This window comes from Abramis brama (genome assembly GCF_963993115.1).
Source record: "Abramis brama genome assembly, chromosome: 22".
In the NCBI taxonomy this organism is placed as follows: domain Eukaryota; kingdom Metazoa; phylum Chordata; class Actinopteri; order Cypriniformes; family Leuciscidae; genus Abramis; species Abramis brama.
Window position 1 is genome coordinate 17,342,988 of NC_139984.1, and position 20,309 is coordinate 17,363,296.

Consider the following 20,309-nt stretch of genomic DNA (forward strand, 5'->3'; position numbering starts at 1 on the left):
ATGTTTCTGTTTTTTGTTGAAAATGGTGTCATGTAAATGGCCCCTGAATCAAGTGAACTTTTTTATATATACAGTATATATGTATAATGTGCTATGATTTTTGGCTTAATGTGTTTTAAGTGTTATTCCATTTAATTCATTTTGCCTATTTTTAAGCATTTAAAAAAACATCCAAATGGGGGGGGGGGGGGGGGGGGGGTCCTCTATCAAACAAATACATCCACACACTTGTAACAAAATTAAAAGAAAAATGGCAAAGGTATCTTTTTTTTTTTTTGTGCGCCTCTCCATTGCAGTTGGAAGATTTGTGTTTTGGAATGAAGGAACTTTGGCTAGCATTTGATGTTAGGAAGGGAGAGCGAATAGGCTGGGTTTCAGCACTGGGGGATCAGAGGCAGAGCAGTGCTCACCAGCACTCCCTTTGATCCGTATCCCCAGGCCTCCCTGCCTGAGCCACGCGCAAAACTCAGGCCTCACCAGTGATTCCTGACAACTGTCTGCTAGAGATAAGGGAGGGGGGACTCCAACCTCTCTCCTCTCCCCCATTAGCACAGCAGCCACTTTAAACTGGATGAATTATATTTAAGAAGCCTGCACAGGGGTTGCCAAAAAAAAAAAAATTATATGAGTGAGAGAGAGGGGGTGAGAAAGAGAGCGAGAGAGAGGAAGAAGAAGATTGAGTTTTGGTTCACTCCTTTTCCCTTTTTTTTTGCAGATTTTTGACTAGACTTTGTGCACCTGAATGTCAGCGAGTGAATCTATGTGCCGTCTCTGCTATTATTACGACTGCGGCATTAAGCCGCCCGCCGGGCACGGTGTCAGCTGGCATGTGTCACCATCGACAAATCAAAAGACTAAATAAATGCATATTTACATCACCCCCTGTGCTCCGAGAGCAGAGGAGAAATACTTGTTAATTAGAACCCGTCTTAAATACAGATGCTGTTTCAATTTGGCAAGAGTTAAAAAGTAAGAGGCTTTAAAAAAAAAAAAAAAAAAAATGAGACCTGCTCAAAAGCTGCCAAGAAAATCAGGGGAATTTAAATCATATCCACTGGCAGAATGTTTTCTGCATGAATTTATTTAGTTTCTCTCTCTCTCTCTCTCTCTCTCTCTCTCTCTCTCTCTCTCATCCTATCTTTTTTCTTTTTCTAGCACAAGCTGAGTGAAATTGGAGTCTTGTGCATGTGTTAATGAAACATAGCAGGTTTCTCAGGTCACTCAAATACATATGTAAATTTCACATTCAACATCTCCAATGGCTCTAGATGGAAAATAGTTTTTCAGAGGGTCTGTCGTTTAACCGTATGTGGGGAAAAACAGGAAAAAAAATAAAAAATTAGGGATGATTTAATTATGATCTCCACAACATAGGCAAGTTTCAGCACTGGGAGTCAGAGAATTTGAATATCTGGAATGCATGAGTCTTATTATTTTGATAGCAAATGCCTTTTGTAATTTTTCGTGAATGAGAACAAGGCTGTAACGTTTTTAACTTTGCAGTCTATCTCTTGTTTTCATTCATTTTACAATACATGGCGTGTATAGTATGGTCCAAACAGTCTTAATTTCTCAGCATCCTTTCTTTCCTTTGTTTATTTTCTTCATTTACAGCATCTATTTCACTCTCTCTTCTCTTTTACACAGAGAAGGATTCCTATTCTCTTATATAGATGAAAGGCTGCAGAAGACAATAAAAGCACAATATAAATTCAAGAGTGTTTGTGAGAGAAAGTGAGCTGCTGCATCCTGAAAAATACGGGATATAAGAGAACATGATTTACATTTATCTCACGGAGGCAGCGCAGGAGATGAGGATTTAAGGCCAATACTCTCATTGCATTGTGGGTGAATTAACTGTTAGATGGAAAAATACTATTACCTTTTAGTATTAGCTCAGCATTTACTAAGTAAAAAAAAAAAACACACACACACAAAAAAAACCCAAAGCTGTTTGCATGTATGAATGAGGAAATCCTATTTATATATTTATTTATATCTATTAAAAGTGCTTGAAGAATATGAACGTAAATTTCTACAACTATTATTTTCATAAAACTTAATTGAAGTATATTATTTGGTTTGTTTTGATAAAAAAATAAAAGGCATACTTTTCTCAGTGTTTACATGTTTCTAAATAAGGAACAATACAGTTGACAGTTGGGAGGGAACACTTTGGTGTGGATGGATTTAAACATGGTAAAATATTTCATAAACAGAAATGTAAAGGGTAGACTGATGGATTTTTTTTCTGAATGATAACCTAATTCTTCAGAAATCTTTCGTCGGAGTTTTTTTTTTTAGCCACTTTGAACACGTGCACCTTTGTGTGAGACCACTTTTCTTTAAAATGAGCAATCTAGCTATTTTATTTTATTTTATTGTCATACAGTGAGTGTGTGTGCAGGGTCACTGGGTATGAACAGAGAAAACTTCCAACAATTATGAACCTGCTCAAAACACCATGGATTGGGGCGGTCAGCTTTGTGCACATGCTTCCTGTTAGCTCCAGATGCCAGTCTGACAGGTGTGAAGTTATGATTAATACTACAGCCTCGCAAAAACTACAACTGCCACTCACCCTGCCCACTCCACAGATTATGACAGACTTTTGTACGCTTGTCTTATTGTTTAGGATTTTGTATGTAAAGCTACAATAGTTTCACAGTTTCTGTGATGTGGGTTTTATAACATCAGAGGTTTTTTTCACCTCTGTATCCTTCCCTCCCCCACCCTAACCATCCTTAGCGATGGAGTCCCCAGCTGGCTGACACTAACTGCCCCGCTCTCTCCCCTCAGACTCCAGCTGAGAGCTATTTCACTATTTATTTACATGTAATTATCCCTATGAGGTGCAGATATTAACTCTGTCAAGAACAATTTGACTTGACATTCTTCACTAGGCCTGCTCCCTGCTGTTCTTAGCAAACAAACACCCCCTTCCTCCCGCCTCCTATGCCAACTCTCCACCTTGCATTATTCTTGGACGGCGTTAGCTGCTGCCGAGCCGATCCTTGTGAAATCATTTAAAGCAGACGTTTCATTTGGCAGAAGCGGAGGCGGCGGCAGCGCGAAGGCGTGAAAAGATCGGCGGGTGGGATGAGAGGTCAGAGGGGGATGTTTCTTTCCTTGTGACTGAATCTATCTCACACATCCGCAAACACTGAATAAAATAATCAGATTGCACCTCACACTTTTTCCTATATCAGCTCATTAACCTTTGGTTAACTCCAGGCCTTGTAGCACTTTGGGACATTTAGGGTCCAGTGGTACTGAAAAGCCTTGTCCGTATTACACTAGAGCCGCTTAACAGTGACTGTTATGCAAGATATTTCAACAAAATAAAATAAAAAATAAAACTAAGGGTTGTAGCCTATAGTGACACTGGGCAGAGAACCAGACATGGCTCTCTATTCCTTCCTTTTAAAAGAAATATATAGAATCTGCAGACTTCTTCCAAGTTTTCTGTGCTGATTTGAGTGGAGAATATGTGAAATTTTGCGGAATGCATGTAAACCTGGTAAAATGGAGTTGTAAATACCACTTTCTATCATTCTAAACACTACTAAATATAATAAACAAACATGTAAGGGTTAGATGATATCTAGAACATATTTAATGAAACGTTACAATTTTATGGAATTCTGCAGACCATTTTGTTGCTTTACATCATACATAATAATATAATAATTTAGTTTGCACCTATTTGCCATGTGGTAACACTTTACAATAAGGTTCTATTGGTTAACATTAGTTAACTACATTAACTTACAATGAAAAATACTTCTAAAGTATTTATTAATTTTAGATATTAATTTCAACATTTACTATAAAATCAAAAGCTGTATCTGTTAATGTTATTTAATGGACCTGAGCAGACATGAACTAACAAAGATCATTTTATATTAACCAACATTAACATTATGAATAAATACTGTAACAAATGTATTGCTCATTGTTAGTTGATATTAGTTAATGCATTAACTATCGTTAACAAATGGGACGTCATTGTAAAGTTTTACCCACCATGTTTGTTTTATGTAACTGTCAGTGTAAGTGATTTATCGTATTGGTTCCTATCATGTTCTCTCAGAGCCCTGGGTTACTATACAGGGTTAAAAGAGCCATATGCATAATATTTCCTACAGATAACATGTTGCGAGAAGTGACAGCTTGTCTGGTCGCACGCTAATCGTTCTCATCTGGGCCCAGCTTGTCAATGCCCACTTTCTGTCACTGTCAATCACATGCCTAATTTGAAACAATTAAAGACTCCCCAGCCACTTCACCCTCCGCTTCCACTCTATATCACAGTCTCTCACAGTCAAACGCCCACCCCCGCCCTCTCCGCTTTTGGCCGACTCTTCTTTTCACTTTCAATTAATGTGCTGTGGCCAATTAACGCAGTGACATCGAGCCAGGACAGGAAATCATCTATGTCATCTGCTCCCTGCCACTAGGGGAGAGAGAGATCCCACAAAGGTCCCGCTGTAAATAGACGGGTCTTCTAATTACCCACCTCTGCCTCCAGCCGTGACAAAACCACTAATTGATTTTATGCAATAGTGTTTATTTCAGAAATGGCCATTTTGTCTCTCAGGTGGGGGTCTTGCGTTGCGTCTCAGGCTGCTCATCTTTCAAGGCGACTGCACTGATGTCATGATGGTCTGATTCTGCTGTGTGAGTGCATGTATGTTTAGAAGACTCATAGTGTCTCCCCTATTAATGGTGCCAGCTAATGTTGGGGATGATATGTGGAAACAAATTTATATTGCATGATTAGCCCCTTGCATTCTTGATATCTCGAGGCTTTACAGTGAACAATATCACAGAAGATACTTTATATAGAGTATTTATAATGGTTAATGCATGTTTAAAAGTGATTGGTGTAATTTCTGGAATTGCAATCTGTTTGTTTGAGTGTCCTGAATGGATTCGGCATACACTACCACTTTACAAAAAAATATATTTTTAAATGGATCAAAGGTGACAATAAAGACATTTATTATATTACAGAATATTTCTATTTCAAATAAATGCTGTTCTTTTGAACATTTTATACATAAAAAAAAAAATCCTAAAAAAATGTATCATTATTGCCACAAAAATATTAAGCAGTGCAACCGTTTTCAACTTTAAGATATTAAGAAATGTTTTTTGAGCAGTAAATCATCATAATAGAATGATTTCTGAAGGATCATGTGACACTGAAGACTGGAGTAATGATGCTGAAAATTCAGCTTTGCATCACAGGAATAAATTACATTTTGAAATATATTACGATGGAAAACTGTTATTTTAAATTGTAATAATATTTCACAATATTACTGTTGTACTTTTGATCAAATAAATGCAAATACTTTTTTCAAAGACATTATAAAAATTGTACTGACCCAAAACTTTTGAACAATAGTGTAACAATATTGTCCTCTGGTGTGAATTTGGAGAAAATACATATTTATATACTTAATTATAGAGATTATTTTTTAAATTGTTATATTTTGTGTATAACTATTATTATTATTTGTAACAAATTGTTTTTACAATTCTGTATGGTTTCACACCATACAGAAAGGCACACTTTACCTTTAACTAATCAGCACTGAGTCATGATTGTGTTGCCCATATCTGGGTGGAATTGCATCACTCATCACAGCATTCTGGAACTACCACGCTCAAATGTCCACATTTTCATTTATGCATTTGCCTGTTTGCTTTCTTGCCTCTTGGCATTGTTTGCTAGTTGATTCTGGCATTGTGGGTGTTGGGATGTTTAAGGATTATGGTTTCTCTCTGGAAAGCGACTTCCCGACAAAGAATGGCAGTGCTTCTTTAATTACAGTGGCATTGCATCATATTGCCCCTGAAATGTAATGCCGAAGTCACTGAGTGTTTTTATAGTCGTGTCACTCAAGAGCACATTGTGCTCTGTTTCCTAATCCTCAAATCCAATATCATTTTTGGAAGCAATGCCTTTTTTTATGTATTTACTGAATTCATACCGCATACATCCCCCTTAAACCAGTTTATTTACTACAGCTGATCTATGTAAGTATGATATTAAGACTTGAGGTCTAGAAGGGTAGGACATGTAACCTTTAGCTGTGCAAGATAGCCTTATGACATCAACCCTTGTAATTCCAGCTTCCTGTACAGGTGACATTTTCCCAACATGCCTGTGTATATTCCAGTAAAATGAGAGCCGCTCTCTTACACACCAGCAAATCCAGTCTTGGACAGATTAAGCTGAGTGTGATTGTGTGTAAAAAGAGAGATTTTGTGTGTGTGCAGAAGCAGGGCTGGCACATAGACACACACTGTCCTCCTAGAGTCTCCACCCACATTTGTCCTTCTGTGCTTGCGCGCTCTCTCTCTCTCTCTCTCTCTCTCTCTCTCTCTCTCAGAGCAGGTGGACAGGCCAGATTCTGGGCTGTATTGTCAGGGATTCTGAGTGTCTTTTTATGCTACTATAGCTCTCTACAGAAAACTCACCTATGAAAAACCTACAGCATAACACTTGTTATTCTCTGACAAATCATGTTACGAGTGTATTTTCGTTTATATAATCTATTGACATAATAACTGGAAGCAGATATTTTATATAAATTATATTACTGTTATATTAATATATTTTATAATCTATACATGTAATATATATGACACACTTTATATTAGTATAATATATAATGAAATGTATACACAGATTTAAAAAATAAATAAAAAAATGGTGCAGGATACAATGTAGAAATTGCTTGTAAATGTCACAAATAATTAGAGTAAAAATGTAAATAGCAAAAAAAACACATTGGATCACATGTGAAGTTTTGAGGTAGAAAGAATGAACTAGTATTTTCTAAAATGTATACTCCAATAATTTTGGATTTATTTAACATCAAAAAGTATATATATATTTATTTATTTATTTTACAATGTACATTTTTTTAAATATATTTTTATATTTTTAAGTATTCATTTACAGATTTTGAGTCAGTTATTTTCTATGGCTTTTATTTAACCTTTATTTAACATAGAACAGGGGGTTGAAATCCCGTAACCCCCAAATTTACTTTAACATTGTATTGTATTTTTCCAGCAAGCCCTAAAACTCTGTTTTTTTTTAATTCCCCAAATTACAGTGGTTTATGTAGTGATTTAGTGATTATTTATATATCACATTGTTAACAGTGTACTGTTATTAAGCCGTCTTCTGTGGAAGTGTTTAGTTCCAGTTTTGTTCAATTAGCCTCTCTGTTTTCCCCCTTTTAGAGACCAAAATCACTGTCATCACACTTCAGTTTTGTTCCAGCTAAGCATGAGCCTGGTTCCATTTCGGCACAAAAAAAAAAAAAAAAAATTCCAACAAAGAACCAAGTCACGTCAAACATTGACTCAGACAAAAAACTATAATTTGACAGTTAAGGAAATTATGGTAGTGTGAAAAGCTTTCCTTTTTATTGCCTCTGCACTGTTTGTTTATCTGAAAGGATGCACATTGTATCAATTTCCAGTTTTACATTTACACTGCTGCAGGCTAGAGGGCTCTGAAGTTGAGAGAATTAATTACTTTTCATTATTATTTATAAAGTAATCTATCTGTGGAGAGACAGAAAGTGAAGAGGAGCAAGGGAAAGGAGAAATGCCTGCAGCTATGTCCTTTAAACTGGATCCTGCCTGGCATTATCTGCACTAGCAGCTCTCACACAGACCGACAACAAATGAAAGCCTAGCTACTGGGGGGATGCTTCACAGAATGAAAGAGAGCGCACGAGTGAGAGAAAGAGGAAATAGTTGGGTGGGGGGGTTGAGGGTTGTGGGGGTGAGGGGTTCCTTTGAAAGGGCTCAAGAAAGTTAAGTGTGTCTCAGCCAGGGTGTACGTACTGTGTGCTTGTGTGTGCCGGGCTGGATTTGTCCTCTGGTGTTTGTCGCACTGCCTGGGGATGTTGTTTGTCAGCCAGATTGATTGGCAAATATTCCAGCTTCCTCCCACCAGCCCTATCAGATACAAAAAAGGTTACACATGTGGAAAGGATATTGATTTTTACTTAGCAATGGCAGGAAATAATAGATTACAACTCTGCATCTAGCTGGGCTGTTGACTCCACTCGGTTATAGTCTTAGGTTCTAACTGCAGGCAAGGTCATCCAAGTTATCATTTATAATTTTTGCCCTTTAACAGAATCTTCGACTGATACTCAGTTTATTTACACAATATAAAAAATGAATACCACATTTGGCATATTTATCATTTTCCCAAACCCTGATACACAGTATCCCAATACATAAAAATGTCTATGGGGGCAAATGTACTATTTTATATATTTTTATTTTATTATTTTTACCATTTTATAATTTTATTTTATTTTCAAACTGAGGGCCAATGTTGTTTTCTATATATGCTAATCATCCAACTTGTATTTAGCCTGGAACATTTAATTTCATCCACTTCTAAAAAACAGGGTTCGTACAAGGTGCTTAAAGTAGCCCACTTGAATCTGACTGTTTAAAAATGAAGTCCTGGAAAACCCTTGAAAACAGCCATATTCACGAAGAGGTACTTGAAAAGTGCTTGACTTATTCAAATACATTTCAAAAAACACAAATACAATCTTTACACGCAAAACTAACACTGCGGCCCCCATCAGACCTTTCTCGATACGAGAGTACTGCCAACATTATAATATAAAATATTATTTAATGAACAATAATAGCCATTATAAACTTTGTATTTAAAATATATTATTAAATGCGTTGTAAGTTGTATTTTGGATACCTTAAATCTGTAATTTGAGTTTTAAAAAATACTTTAAAAAAATACTAAAGATATTGTTTGATAAGTGTGATCTCTGATTTTAGTCCTTGAAAACCAAAAAAGCAGTGCTTGAAAAGTCCTGGAATTTCATTTTACAGTATTTGTACAAACCCTGAAAAAAAGCTGTCTTTTAATTGAGCACAACGATTCCTGTGACAGAATCGTGGCTGAGAAATGAGCCCTTCCTAAAACAGAGCCAGACTCTCGTTTCTAGCCCTTCTGTTTTGCAGTTGTCCCACTGTGAGTGCAGTAGCCCATGTAAAGAGTTCACAGGCAGTCCTGCTGTTTGTTAGTGTTTGTGTTGTGGCTCCATGTGCACTTTAAGTTGAATGTCCTAATTACAGCTGGCTGGGCGCAGCGGTTTAAGGCAGGCCTCTCTCCGCGGTGCACTGTGCGGCGAGAGGATTGAGCTGACAATAGCCTCACCACGTGCTGCCTCTCGTGATAAAAGCCAGGCTCTACCTCTCACCGGGCTGGAATATTCTCCGTTTGCCACTTTAATTGATGTCAATAAGGTTATGCTAAATTTGAAGATTTGAATAATTTGTCTTCCAGCACAATAATGGCATCACCCAGGCTACAGGCTGCTTAAGCGAAGGACTGAATGGAGGTGTCAGGCACCCGGCGCTCTCCCACCTCTCTGCCCACATTCTGGGCTGACACCCCTTGTGTTAGCGTCCCCCGCTCATCTGATTAAAACTCCACTCCTGGGGAGATGCTGAACTTACATAGGCTCAAGCTTTACTATTAGCTCAAATTACCTCATATTACAGTGAAACGTCAGTATTTGGGGAATATAGAGGATTACAGAATTTCACAACTTCATTGCGGATTGCTGGAAATTCTTGTTATTCCTAGTTTAAATGAGCAGAGGTATAGATATATAAAATATTAAGAGTATTTCACATAATAAATATGTCATTATTTACTCTATTTTTTTAATCTAATCACTTTCAAAACCCATTTGCTGTTATTTTCCCATCAAAACACAAAATGAAGAATCTTCATGCAGCACTTTCCCATACAGCCACAGTCACACTAACGGTCGTGATATGATGTCACGCTTTTTTTATAAACATGAATTCAACATAAACAAATAGTAATATATTCAAAATGTAAAAACATATTTAATATACTCGATTTTTAATTCAGCCGAGACAAGAAGTCATGCCGTGAAGTATCGATCTTCTACTGGTCACACGTCTTCTTGTGACGCGAATTCACAGGTCAGAGTTCACCAAACTTGAACTTTGGAATGCAGCAAATTGCGACACTTTTCGCGGGAGCTTGCGTTTCCAATCTGATGCATTCGCATGTGAATGAATGGAAGTCGATTGAATAAAATGTGTAGTGTGACCGCCCCAGTGTGTTTAAAGTGACCACATCTGTCAATCAGACTGTGTTCATCACATTTAAATTTCACAATTTAAAAGCTATTATGACTTCAAAAGACTTGGAATATAGTGTCTGAGTCATATGAACACCTTTATGATGCTTTTGTGGTGTTTTTTCTTCTTTTTTTTGGAAGCTCCAAAAGCATAATGTGTTCATTCGTCTCAGGCACTATGTCCCAAGTCGTATAATAGCTTTTTGTGATGAACACAATTTGTGATAATTTGTTAAATCAGACATGGCACCTATGGTGAAGGTTGGATGTCAGTGCTTGTCTATGATTAAATGTCACTGATGTTAGATGACATATTATAAAGACAAATAAGACATTACTCAGTTATTTAAAGTCGTGATAAAACAGAAGTAGAGACAGATCTTTTCTTTCATATTGTGATGTATATCTGAATGAAATGGATTATAAGAAAAGTGAAAAATGTGGTGACATGGTTCAATCCATCGGTTGTTGATTGGATGGAGGCAGATCTGAAAGCAAGCTTGCAGTTGGTTGTAAGAAAGGGCTGGGTTTAAACAATGGGTTTACTGTAAGATCTATGACATTTTGATTAAAAATTACGAGAAAAATTTGAAAAATATAAGAAACCTGCATTGATGAAATGTTCACAATAAGATCAAAAGTGTGCATATAGAAAATATACAGGTTGAATTTCATTTCATACCGACTTTTAAAACTGCATCCAACACATTCAACACAATAGTGCTGCATTCAGACCTGAGCATTTCATTTAACGGCTAGAGATGAATATAATCAGACCTCAATTAAGCGCCTGTTAAGTCTGTCTCCCCTCCATCTGCCCATTCAGCCCCCTGTCGGGCAGGCGGTTTGCCCCTGACCCATCGCCCCGTGTCCAGGGTCAAACACCAGCGCTCAGCGGTGTGACAGCCCGCCATGTGCTGCCCCGTTAATTAACACATTTCCCTCTCTCTCTCCACTACCTTCATCACAGGAAGTCTTCTTGGCCAGCTCATATCATATATCACATGCGCCACAACTGAGAAGAGGGACTTTCCGCACTCAAATAGTCCAACATGCACTGTTTCAAGTGCCCTTTTATGTATTTAATATGTTTCAAGTGCTCCATATTTTCCTGGAAGCTTTGGGAGGATATTAGTCTAAATTCACTTATCTGTTTAGGCCATGCGTCTGAGCATGTATGCACACTGGTGGGTTGTTTCCTTGCGTTAGTACACTGATTTATTTCCCAATGTGCAGCTGACTATTCTGGAGTCCTCTGTCAACTCCTGGGTTGTATCAGACTTCAACAAATAGCCCATGGATGTTGTTTTGAGCGGTGCATGTGGGCTTGATTTCGCTCGCAGCAGCTCTGTGATGGGCTAATTGGTTTAGCAGGTTGGGTCCTGAGACGGCCAAAGGGCAGCGGGGCGTAGCGAGCCACAACGTGAACCTGATGTTCAGGAGGATGCTTTGTTTCAGTCTGCGGATGGGGAGCATGTGGCAGGCAGAGCAACCTCCTTTCACACACTTTTTCCCCCCTCTGTCTCCACCCCTTCTATCCGGTTGTTTCACAGTGGTTTTCAAACAGTTTTTTTTTTTTGTGAATAGGTGCGTGTGAATAGGTGTGCGTGTGTGTCGGTGTGTGTTTGTATGTATGAATATGTAAATGTGATATATGTATAGTTAGTTTAGTTGGTTAGTTAGTTAGTTTATCCTTTATTGTCTCCCTTAGGATAAATTTGTTTCAAACACCAGAGAGCAGGACAATCGAAAGAGCAGGTCAACACCCAACAATCCACAATACAGTCACACTTCATCCATACAACACACATAACATTTCCAAATGGCATTTATCAGTCATTTCATAATTTTAATATTGCACTATACCAACAAATAAGACATTACACAATGCCCAACACATTACACATCTACCCACACACACCAATATTTCCTTATTGTTCAATAATTTAATTGATAATGGGATAAGAGAGAATTTATACCCATTCAACTTACAGGTTGGTACCGTATATCTTCTATCCAAGGGCATCAGCTCATACTCCTTATAAAGAATATGTTTTGGATAACCAATAGTTTTAAGGCCAAGCGTCAACATGTGACGAGTTAGGAGTGAGAATGTGTTGCTGAAAATTCAGCTTTGCCATCACAGGAAATTACATTTTAAAATATATTAAAATAGAGAAATTATTTTAAATTGTAATAATATTTGAAAATATTTTTAGTATGTTTTCTATCAAATAAATGCAGCCCTGGTGAGCATAAGAGGCTTCTTAAAAAAAAACTTAATGATTCCAAAATTTGGGATGGTGGTAGAATATATTAAAATATTACTATACAGTAGTTATTATACAGTACTATTGCACAATTTATTGGGTTATATTTGATGTAAACAATTTTACATGAAACAAGGACAGACCTTGTCAAGTGTCTAATCTCCTAAACTCTGGGGGCATCTACTGTAATATGAGTGTTTATTATTTTAATCATTCATGAGGGTTGAGACTGTGGGATGGCTGAGGGCTCCAGATTAAACTCACCCTGGGAGCTTGTTATAAAGAAAAGCCTTAGGACAGACAATCCTGGCACTCTCTGAACACCCCCCTCTACCACCCAGCCCTACACTGGTCCCTTCTGTCTCTGTTATTTAGGCTGACACTGTTTTCAGGCTGGTAAATGCTCCCTTGGGATGCAGGAAAAGGGTCGTTGTGAAGATGTTTAACCCCTATCAGGGATGAGGCCTTGAACTTTGAGTGACATGTAGATTTACTGCCTATATGAAGTGTTTTCCATGTGTTTTTGCTGATCCTGCCTCTCGTTCCTTTCTCCCCACCAGGTGATGAGCATCCTCAGCAACCCCAGTGCCGTGGCCCCTCAGTCCCAGCATGAGTTCTCCATATCCCCCCTGCACAGCGGCCTGGAGGCCTCCAACCCCATCTCAGCCAGCTGTAGCCAGCGCTCCGAGCCTATCAAGACCGCCGACAGCCTCACCTCCACCCAGTCCTACTGCCACCCTACGTACAGCACCACCAGCTACAGCGTGGACCCCGTCACTGCAGGCTACCAATACAGTCAGTACGGCCAGAGTAAGTGCCTCTCTACTCTTTACTTAAATAGCTTTTTTTTGTCACATTTACCCCCACAGCTCCACTTGTAGTCCTCATTTGAAAGTCGCTTTAGATAAAATAAGCATCAGCTAAATGAATAAATGTAAATGTAAATTACCCCTTCATTGACACCAAACCTAAAATGTGTTCCTTTAAACTCCTAGTAGTAACTTCTTTTTAATATTAAACTGCAGTGATTTCTCAACCAGGGTGCTGAGACCCACTATGGGGCCAAGGCAAACTTCTAAATGGGCTTTAAGATGACTTGATCAAGACAACATCTAAAAATCAAGATGTAAACTGAAATTCTATTGTTGTTCCTTCAACAATTGGGATTAAATTTATTTTTGTTGGTTTAACTTAAAAAGTATCAATGAAGTATCAATTGAGTATGTTTCAATGAACTTAAAATGTTAATACAAAGACAGAGATTGATTTAATCAACAGAAACTCAAAATATTATGTTATAGAACAATATTAGTTAATTTAAGTTGATTTGACAAAAGAAAAAAAGAATAATGAAAGTATTTTTTGTAGTGCCAGGTCTTGGATATAAGCTGGATATACAGTATGAGGGAATTTTAAAAGTGTGATTACCTGCAAAAGTCATGGAAATCTTTATAATAAATATACAATTTTCTAGTCACGTCAAGCTCAAAATAATGTATCGGGTAGTTTGTCTAGAAAAAAATAATTAGGAAAGAAATTACGAATTAATTCATTAATTCAGTTAATTCACTGGTTATAAAAAGTGTGTACCCTGAAGTATATGCAGGTATTTTCGTTTCTTTTAGTTTCTGTAAATAAAAATATTTGAAAAAGCATAAGTACCAAGAATATCTTGGGGTCTTCTGAATATTGTCTTTGACAGTGGACGTCAAAAAGGTTGAGAACTGCAGTTATACTGGATTTACTTCCATAAAAGAAATGAATGTGTTAAGGTTAAACAAGAAAGAAAGAAGAAAGAAATTGCAAATAATTATTATAAACTTTTGACCCCGGAACCATTTTTAAGAAATAGTTCATTCATTTCTTCCCTGAGTTGTTCCAAACCATATGACTTTCTTTCTTCTATGGAACGCAAAGGGACAATTTTTAGTTAAATATCCTAGCCACTAAATATATTTGCTGTAAAGCTCCAAAATCTCCACAAAACAAAATCTAAATAAAAGTGGTCCATACAACTTGTGCACTATAGTGTACTATATCTGAAGTATTTTTAAAGCAACTTTAAGTCAAATGAAATCATGCACTTTAGATCATGAGAGTTCATGAGAAAAGTAACAGATTCTTTCAATGAATCAGTTGATCAGTTACGAAACAGACGTGAATGATTCGTTCATTAATTAAGCAGATCTGGTTCTTGAGTTCAACTTAAAATTTAGGTCTGTTCCTATAGACAAAGCTAACATATAACATAAGAAGACTTGCAGTATAATGTGTCATGAACCACTTTTATGTTTTCACTTTCTATTACATGGAAAAGTGTGCCTAGTAAGTTATTCATTAAATCATTTACAATCAGTTATTTTATATTCAGTTCTACAATTTATTTGAGTCAAGTACAGAAATTTGGTTTAACTGTTCCTTTAAATGTTCCATGGGGTGCAAAATCACTGATTTAGCCCAACCTGTCTAATATTTCATTGAAATTCGTGAGACAGCTTAGGGGCGCACTTTGTAGAGGCGCGTGTTTGCGTGTGTTCGCTGTGACCGTGAGTGTCAGAGAGCAGATTCTGTGCTTCTCTTAGGGAAGGTAAAGATTCAGTCTGAGCGGGATTTAAGCAGTAAACGGTGCTGACAGGAAAGGAAGGCTTCCTGAGGGAGAGAGGTTAAATGAGCTGTGATTACTCTCTCTGCTAGCTGTCAGCACCAGTGTCTCCAGTACAGACAGCTAGCCCACCCACAGGTATGCGGCAGCTACCGTACGCGCCGCCGTTCCCTGACAGCTTCCTTTTTTGCTCTTGCTTACAGACGCTAACGTGCGGCGCTTACTGTCACACTGACAGATGTCTGGCACCGTCCGCACGCACCCCTCGCTCTGCCCCGCCTCGACACTTCTGCTAATGATGAATAAAGGAAGTAGAGGTTCAAATAACACCTCCTCGACTGGGGTAATCAAAGGGCCTCCGACCAAAAAACATCAGAGAGACTTGACATCCCAGAAGCTAATGCCAGTGAGCTAATGCTCACCTTCAGAAGCCTTTTTATATCCATTAGTCATAGACGTCTCTGTCGTGATGCATTTTGTCATTGTTGTTGACATTTTGATCAAATGATCACTGTGTTTACCGCTTGTCGGAAAAGGAGTGGCTGTGTTCGCAATGCCAACTCCAAAAAAACAAAAAAAAAGTAGTGAAAAGTCAATCCTGTCAGTTTCAAAATGCAAAGCCCTCAGGTTTAACCTCCTCCGCTCGACAGTTTCCACTTTTCATTTTTTCCATTTCGGCTTTGAGGATGTAGGTGGGAAACGTCTATGCAAATAATTACCTGAAGGTTACAGCTTGCGCTGTGCTAACTTAATAAGTTAGCCAATTCCAGTTGGACTCAGTGAGGGTTGCTTTTCTGTTTTAAAAGGGAAGTGGCTAGAGGGGATAATTGGAGCTTCCTCGGTTTTTGCGCCGCACCACTTCCATCCTGTCTTTGGTATGTCCTCGCAACCCCAAACCCGATTCACTTGTCTTTTTCCACCAATCAAATGTCCCTAATGTCTTTAGCTTGTGTATTTAAATTGAAGCAGTGTGAGATGGGAGGCAGATCAATGCTGAGGTCCTGGGTTGCGAGCGGGACTCGGGGTGCCCTCTGACCCTGGATTAGCCCGCGGGATAGAGTCGACACGTGCTCCTGATAAAGATCTCCCAGTAAAGCCAGACTCCAGATCAATCCAATGAGAGTCATGCCCTCAGGTGATATGTTAGTCACACCATTTTGTGTGCTACACCTATCTGGTGGGAATCTCTTCACTTTTTCTGCCGTCTCTCCCCTCTCTATTGCATTTTGCGTAGCCGTACAGATACTAATCTTGATCAACAGAAACCGTTTTCACAGGCGTAGAAAATCGAGTGGACTTATTATCTAAATCTACTCAGTACAGCTGAAAAAGTTTTAGCTACATCAACTAAACAGAACTTTGAAATGGCTTTTTTTTTTTTTTTTTGCATTTATTTATTTAAAATTTGTTTCTTTGTTTATGGTGTTTTGGGTGGCATTTTTAAAAGAAAGATGGATAGATGGAATAGACTGGCATGTCACAATATGATGTTATATGATAGAAAGTGTGGAATTCTGAGAACAGGGATGACAGACATAATGAGGAATGTGCTGAGGAATACTCACTATGACAGGAATGAGTGACAGTGGGGAACAGGTGCTCTGGAATCAGCAGTGTGTTCATGAGAGCTCAGTGATGCGAAGTGTCTGCTCTGAAACTCAACCCCAAAACTAAACCCATCCTAGTTTTCTTATATGGATCAGTGACAAATAAAGATGTCCGAGATTAAAATGTTAAAATGTCCCCTTTCTTTTTGGATTTAATACATTTTGGGTAAAAAACTCTTTTGTTTTTTTTTAAATTAAGATTCAGAGACACTAAAATGTGAAGTGGTGTAACCCTGAAGTAAAAGTGGTATAATATTTTCCTAAATGTAATCATTATTTTCAAAAATGTTTTTAAAAGATGTAAAAATAAAAATATTAGTTTGCTCATATGAAACACTGACAAATAATGATGTCCGACAGAAATGCAACATTTGTTTTCATGGTTTCATTTTAATTTAGATTCAAAGGCTCTAAAAAATGTCCAGTGGTACAACCCTACATTTAACAGTACTAATATAATCTTTTCTTAACCTTAATCATAATATTTTTTTAATATTTTTATTCATTAAAATTTTAAAAGGTGAAAAATAAAAATATATCTATTAAAAAAAGGAAATCTATTTATATGAATATAATTGTTTTCTCTGATTTACTCAATTTGTCTTTCAACTAAACGTCCATTCCAACTTCCATTAAGAGCATCATCTCTCCGTGTTATGGTTTTCCTGTCATATATGTTGCCTATACCACGCTAACTTTTTCAAGTAAAAAAAAAAAATATATATGGATATTTAAAAAAAAAAAAATTGCTTATTTTCTTAAAATATATATAATATTATATAAATTCATAACAATTTTAGATGCGCCACAAACAAAACTGAATTTTAAAAGGTGTATTCAAGTATTTGACTGTATAAATTGTGTGTACTTTAGATCGATTTGATTGACTGATTGATTGATTATGGCAACAAAAAAAAAAGACTTTTAGCCTTTTAATGAGATCAGACATTTTAATAACTTACACATTTTATATTATATAAGTCACAGAAAATAAACAGAATTGTAATGTGTTCATCTCAGAACATAATTATCTGTATGAATTGCGTGCACTTACAGATCCAGGCAAAAACTGTCACTTCATGAGTTTCATATCTCTGAGAAATGAATGTGTTGTTTTGGTCTCTGTGTGCAGCTGCGGTGGATTACCTGGCTAAGAATGTGAGCTTGTCCACGCAGAGAAGGATGAAGCTCGGAGAGCACTCGGCTGTGCTCGGACTGCTACAGGTGGAGACGGGACAGGCGTATTGATGGCTCTCGAACTGAACATCCACCCATGTGCTTCACCAGCATCCCAGCATTCTTTCTGCAGCGCCCACACGTGGACCATCTGACTAGGAGTGAACGAGACCAAGAGAAATTATATAAAAACACAGGCAGTCCTAGACTTTCTACCTATAGCAGTGTGAATACAAAAGCCATTCCACATTTAAAAAAAAGACACTATTGTGCCGCATCTCCTTATTCGTCCCGATCCTTTCTCTCTTTCACAACAAAGAGACCCTTTCAGGGCTTCAGAAAGAAGCTGAGGGAAAAATGAGCATCAATTGTCTGATCCCAAATCACTAAAGCCCTGCCTGTCGGCATCCAGTGTTAGCACACATAGGTTACTGCTTGCCCATTCCAAACTGTTCGGACCATGTTGTTTATAGAACTGAAAATGATGGTATTATAATTATATTTGTTATTATAAATGTGGTTGTTCCTATTGCTGTTGCATTTACTATTGTAATTAATTACTCTTTGTTTACATGTTTCATTTTTATTTTTTCTCATGTTTAGTTCCTGTTTCTATTTTAACCACAAGGCCTTGCTCTGCAACATTACATTTCTGATGGATATACGCAGGAAGGCTGTTTGCAAAGCTACAACGAACGTCTACGATTGGTTTATTTAGATCTTAAACCTTACATTCCACAAAACCTGGGCATCTGGGTTGGAGGAGCCTTGTTATGGGGTTAAACAGCAGTCTGTGACCTGCTCTATATGGGTAAATTATCAGTGTTATTTATGATCATTTCATCTTAAAAACATGCATTGTTCTGGAATATGATGACCAAATGACAAAAATAGGCTACATAGTTTTGATTAATTTTTGCAATGAACACAGACTAAATTATTCTCTGTGGTCACTATAATGAGCCCTGATGGGCAAATGCCATTTTTAGCATTTTATGGCATTTTATATACTTTCCAATATGCTTCTTGGCTATTCATGGAAAGTATTGATATAGCTTGCAATTTATCAAAGAACTTAAAAGCAATCCGATATTAGCCATCTAAAGGCTGAAGGGCGATTTGTAAATTCATGTCTCGGATATTTTGTAGGGGGATGTACTAAATTGGTAGCACTTTTTTCTTATTCACAAGGAACTTCATTTGTCTCTGTGGTCACTGTAAAAGAATGGACTGAAACTGTACAATGGGAATCTGATTTGTAGAGAAAAACGTCTTATGCCAGGTTACATTTCAAAAGTGTGATGGTCTCTGAATAACTGTCTTAAAAATTTCCAAGCTATTATATTGAGAGATGGAATATATGACCACATTTATGGATCTGTGTTTACATTTAATGTTCGCCACAATGGCTCCTTAATCCACCTTTTCTCAGCTGTGTTTTAAACCTCAGAGACGATTTCTGTGGCTAAGATGAACTGAAACTGAACTGTGCTCCAGTGTCACTACAGACGTGCCCTAAAATGCCATATATATTCAGGAGAATAACTGAAACATGAACACATGACCATGTGCCAACAGGACATTTCCATTTTAACACTTAAAATATTTTTAGTAAATAAAAAAGACAAAAAAGAAATGTGAAAAAAAATCATGTTTTTAGTGTGTAGCACTCATTTCTACTGCAATCATTATTCTATCTTTGGGATATATAAAGCACTATCTGACTAGGCGATACACATTTCCCAAATCGTTTCAAACTCAGTTGCTCTTTATTCTTTCGTTGTTTACCTTTTTGCTCATATGTATTTTCCTTTGATATATTTCCGTTCAGCATGTGTGTATATTATCATGGCATAATTTATTCAGCTGTATGAAATACTAGCGTAGTGGGAACTTGTATTGGCATTTACTACCTTCAGCCTGTTGGTGTCTTTACTGTAGCACTGGCATATCTGTTATGGATTAAAGCTCAAAAAAGTGGACAAAGAAACACAGACTGCTTCTTTCTTCCTCATCACTCACTAAATGTATCATACAATAGTCATATATGCTCACAATATCTGTTAATATGTTTTTATTTTATTTATAACACTTGTGCATTTTATTAAGCATTTAGTTCACTCAATGATGATATATGGCAAGAAGTATCTTGTACACTTGCTTTACCATCTACTAAATTTATGTAGAGCTTTTTAATCTGTAATGTTCATTTTCTGTAATACTTAAAACATGAAAATCTATTGGCATTTATCATATACACTCTTTTCATTGCTTTGATGTCGCTGTCAGCTATAATCATGATTTAATCCCCATCTTAACAATGTTGTATTTTTATAGCCACTTTGAAGTCAAGAGCATCATGACAGTTGTGGTGATTTAAGATACTAAAAATATCAGTTTCCAGTAATTGAGTTGGGCTGGAAGTGAATAGAGTGAAGTGTTGCAGACAGTGTCACGA

At 37.2% G+C, this 20,309-nt stretch overlaps 1 protein-coding gene across 2 annotated transcripts in view; it reads left to right on the forward strand.

Annotated features, from left to right (window-relative positions):
- pax7b (paired box 7b) overlaps positions 1-19,845 on the forward strand; it is a 54,832-nt gene extending 34,987 nt beyond the window's left edge. Inside the window, exons 8-9 of one of the 2 annotated variants that reach the window (XM_084098487.1) lie at positions 13,027-13,276; positions 17,808-19,845. In XM_084098487.1, the coding sequence (XP_083954613.1) occupies positions 13,027-13,276; positions 17,808-17,923 (366 nt within the window). In that variant the 3' untranslated portion in view covers positions 17,924-19,845. The remainder of the gene's footprint in view (positions 1-13,026; positions 13,277-17,807) is intronic. The other variant, XM_084098486.1, reaches the window with a different exon arrangement.
- The last annotated feature ends 464 nt before the right edge of the window (positions 19,846-20,309 follow it).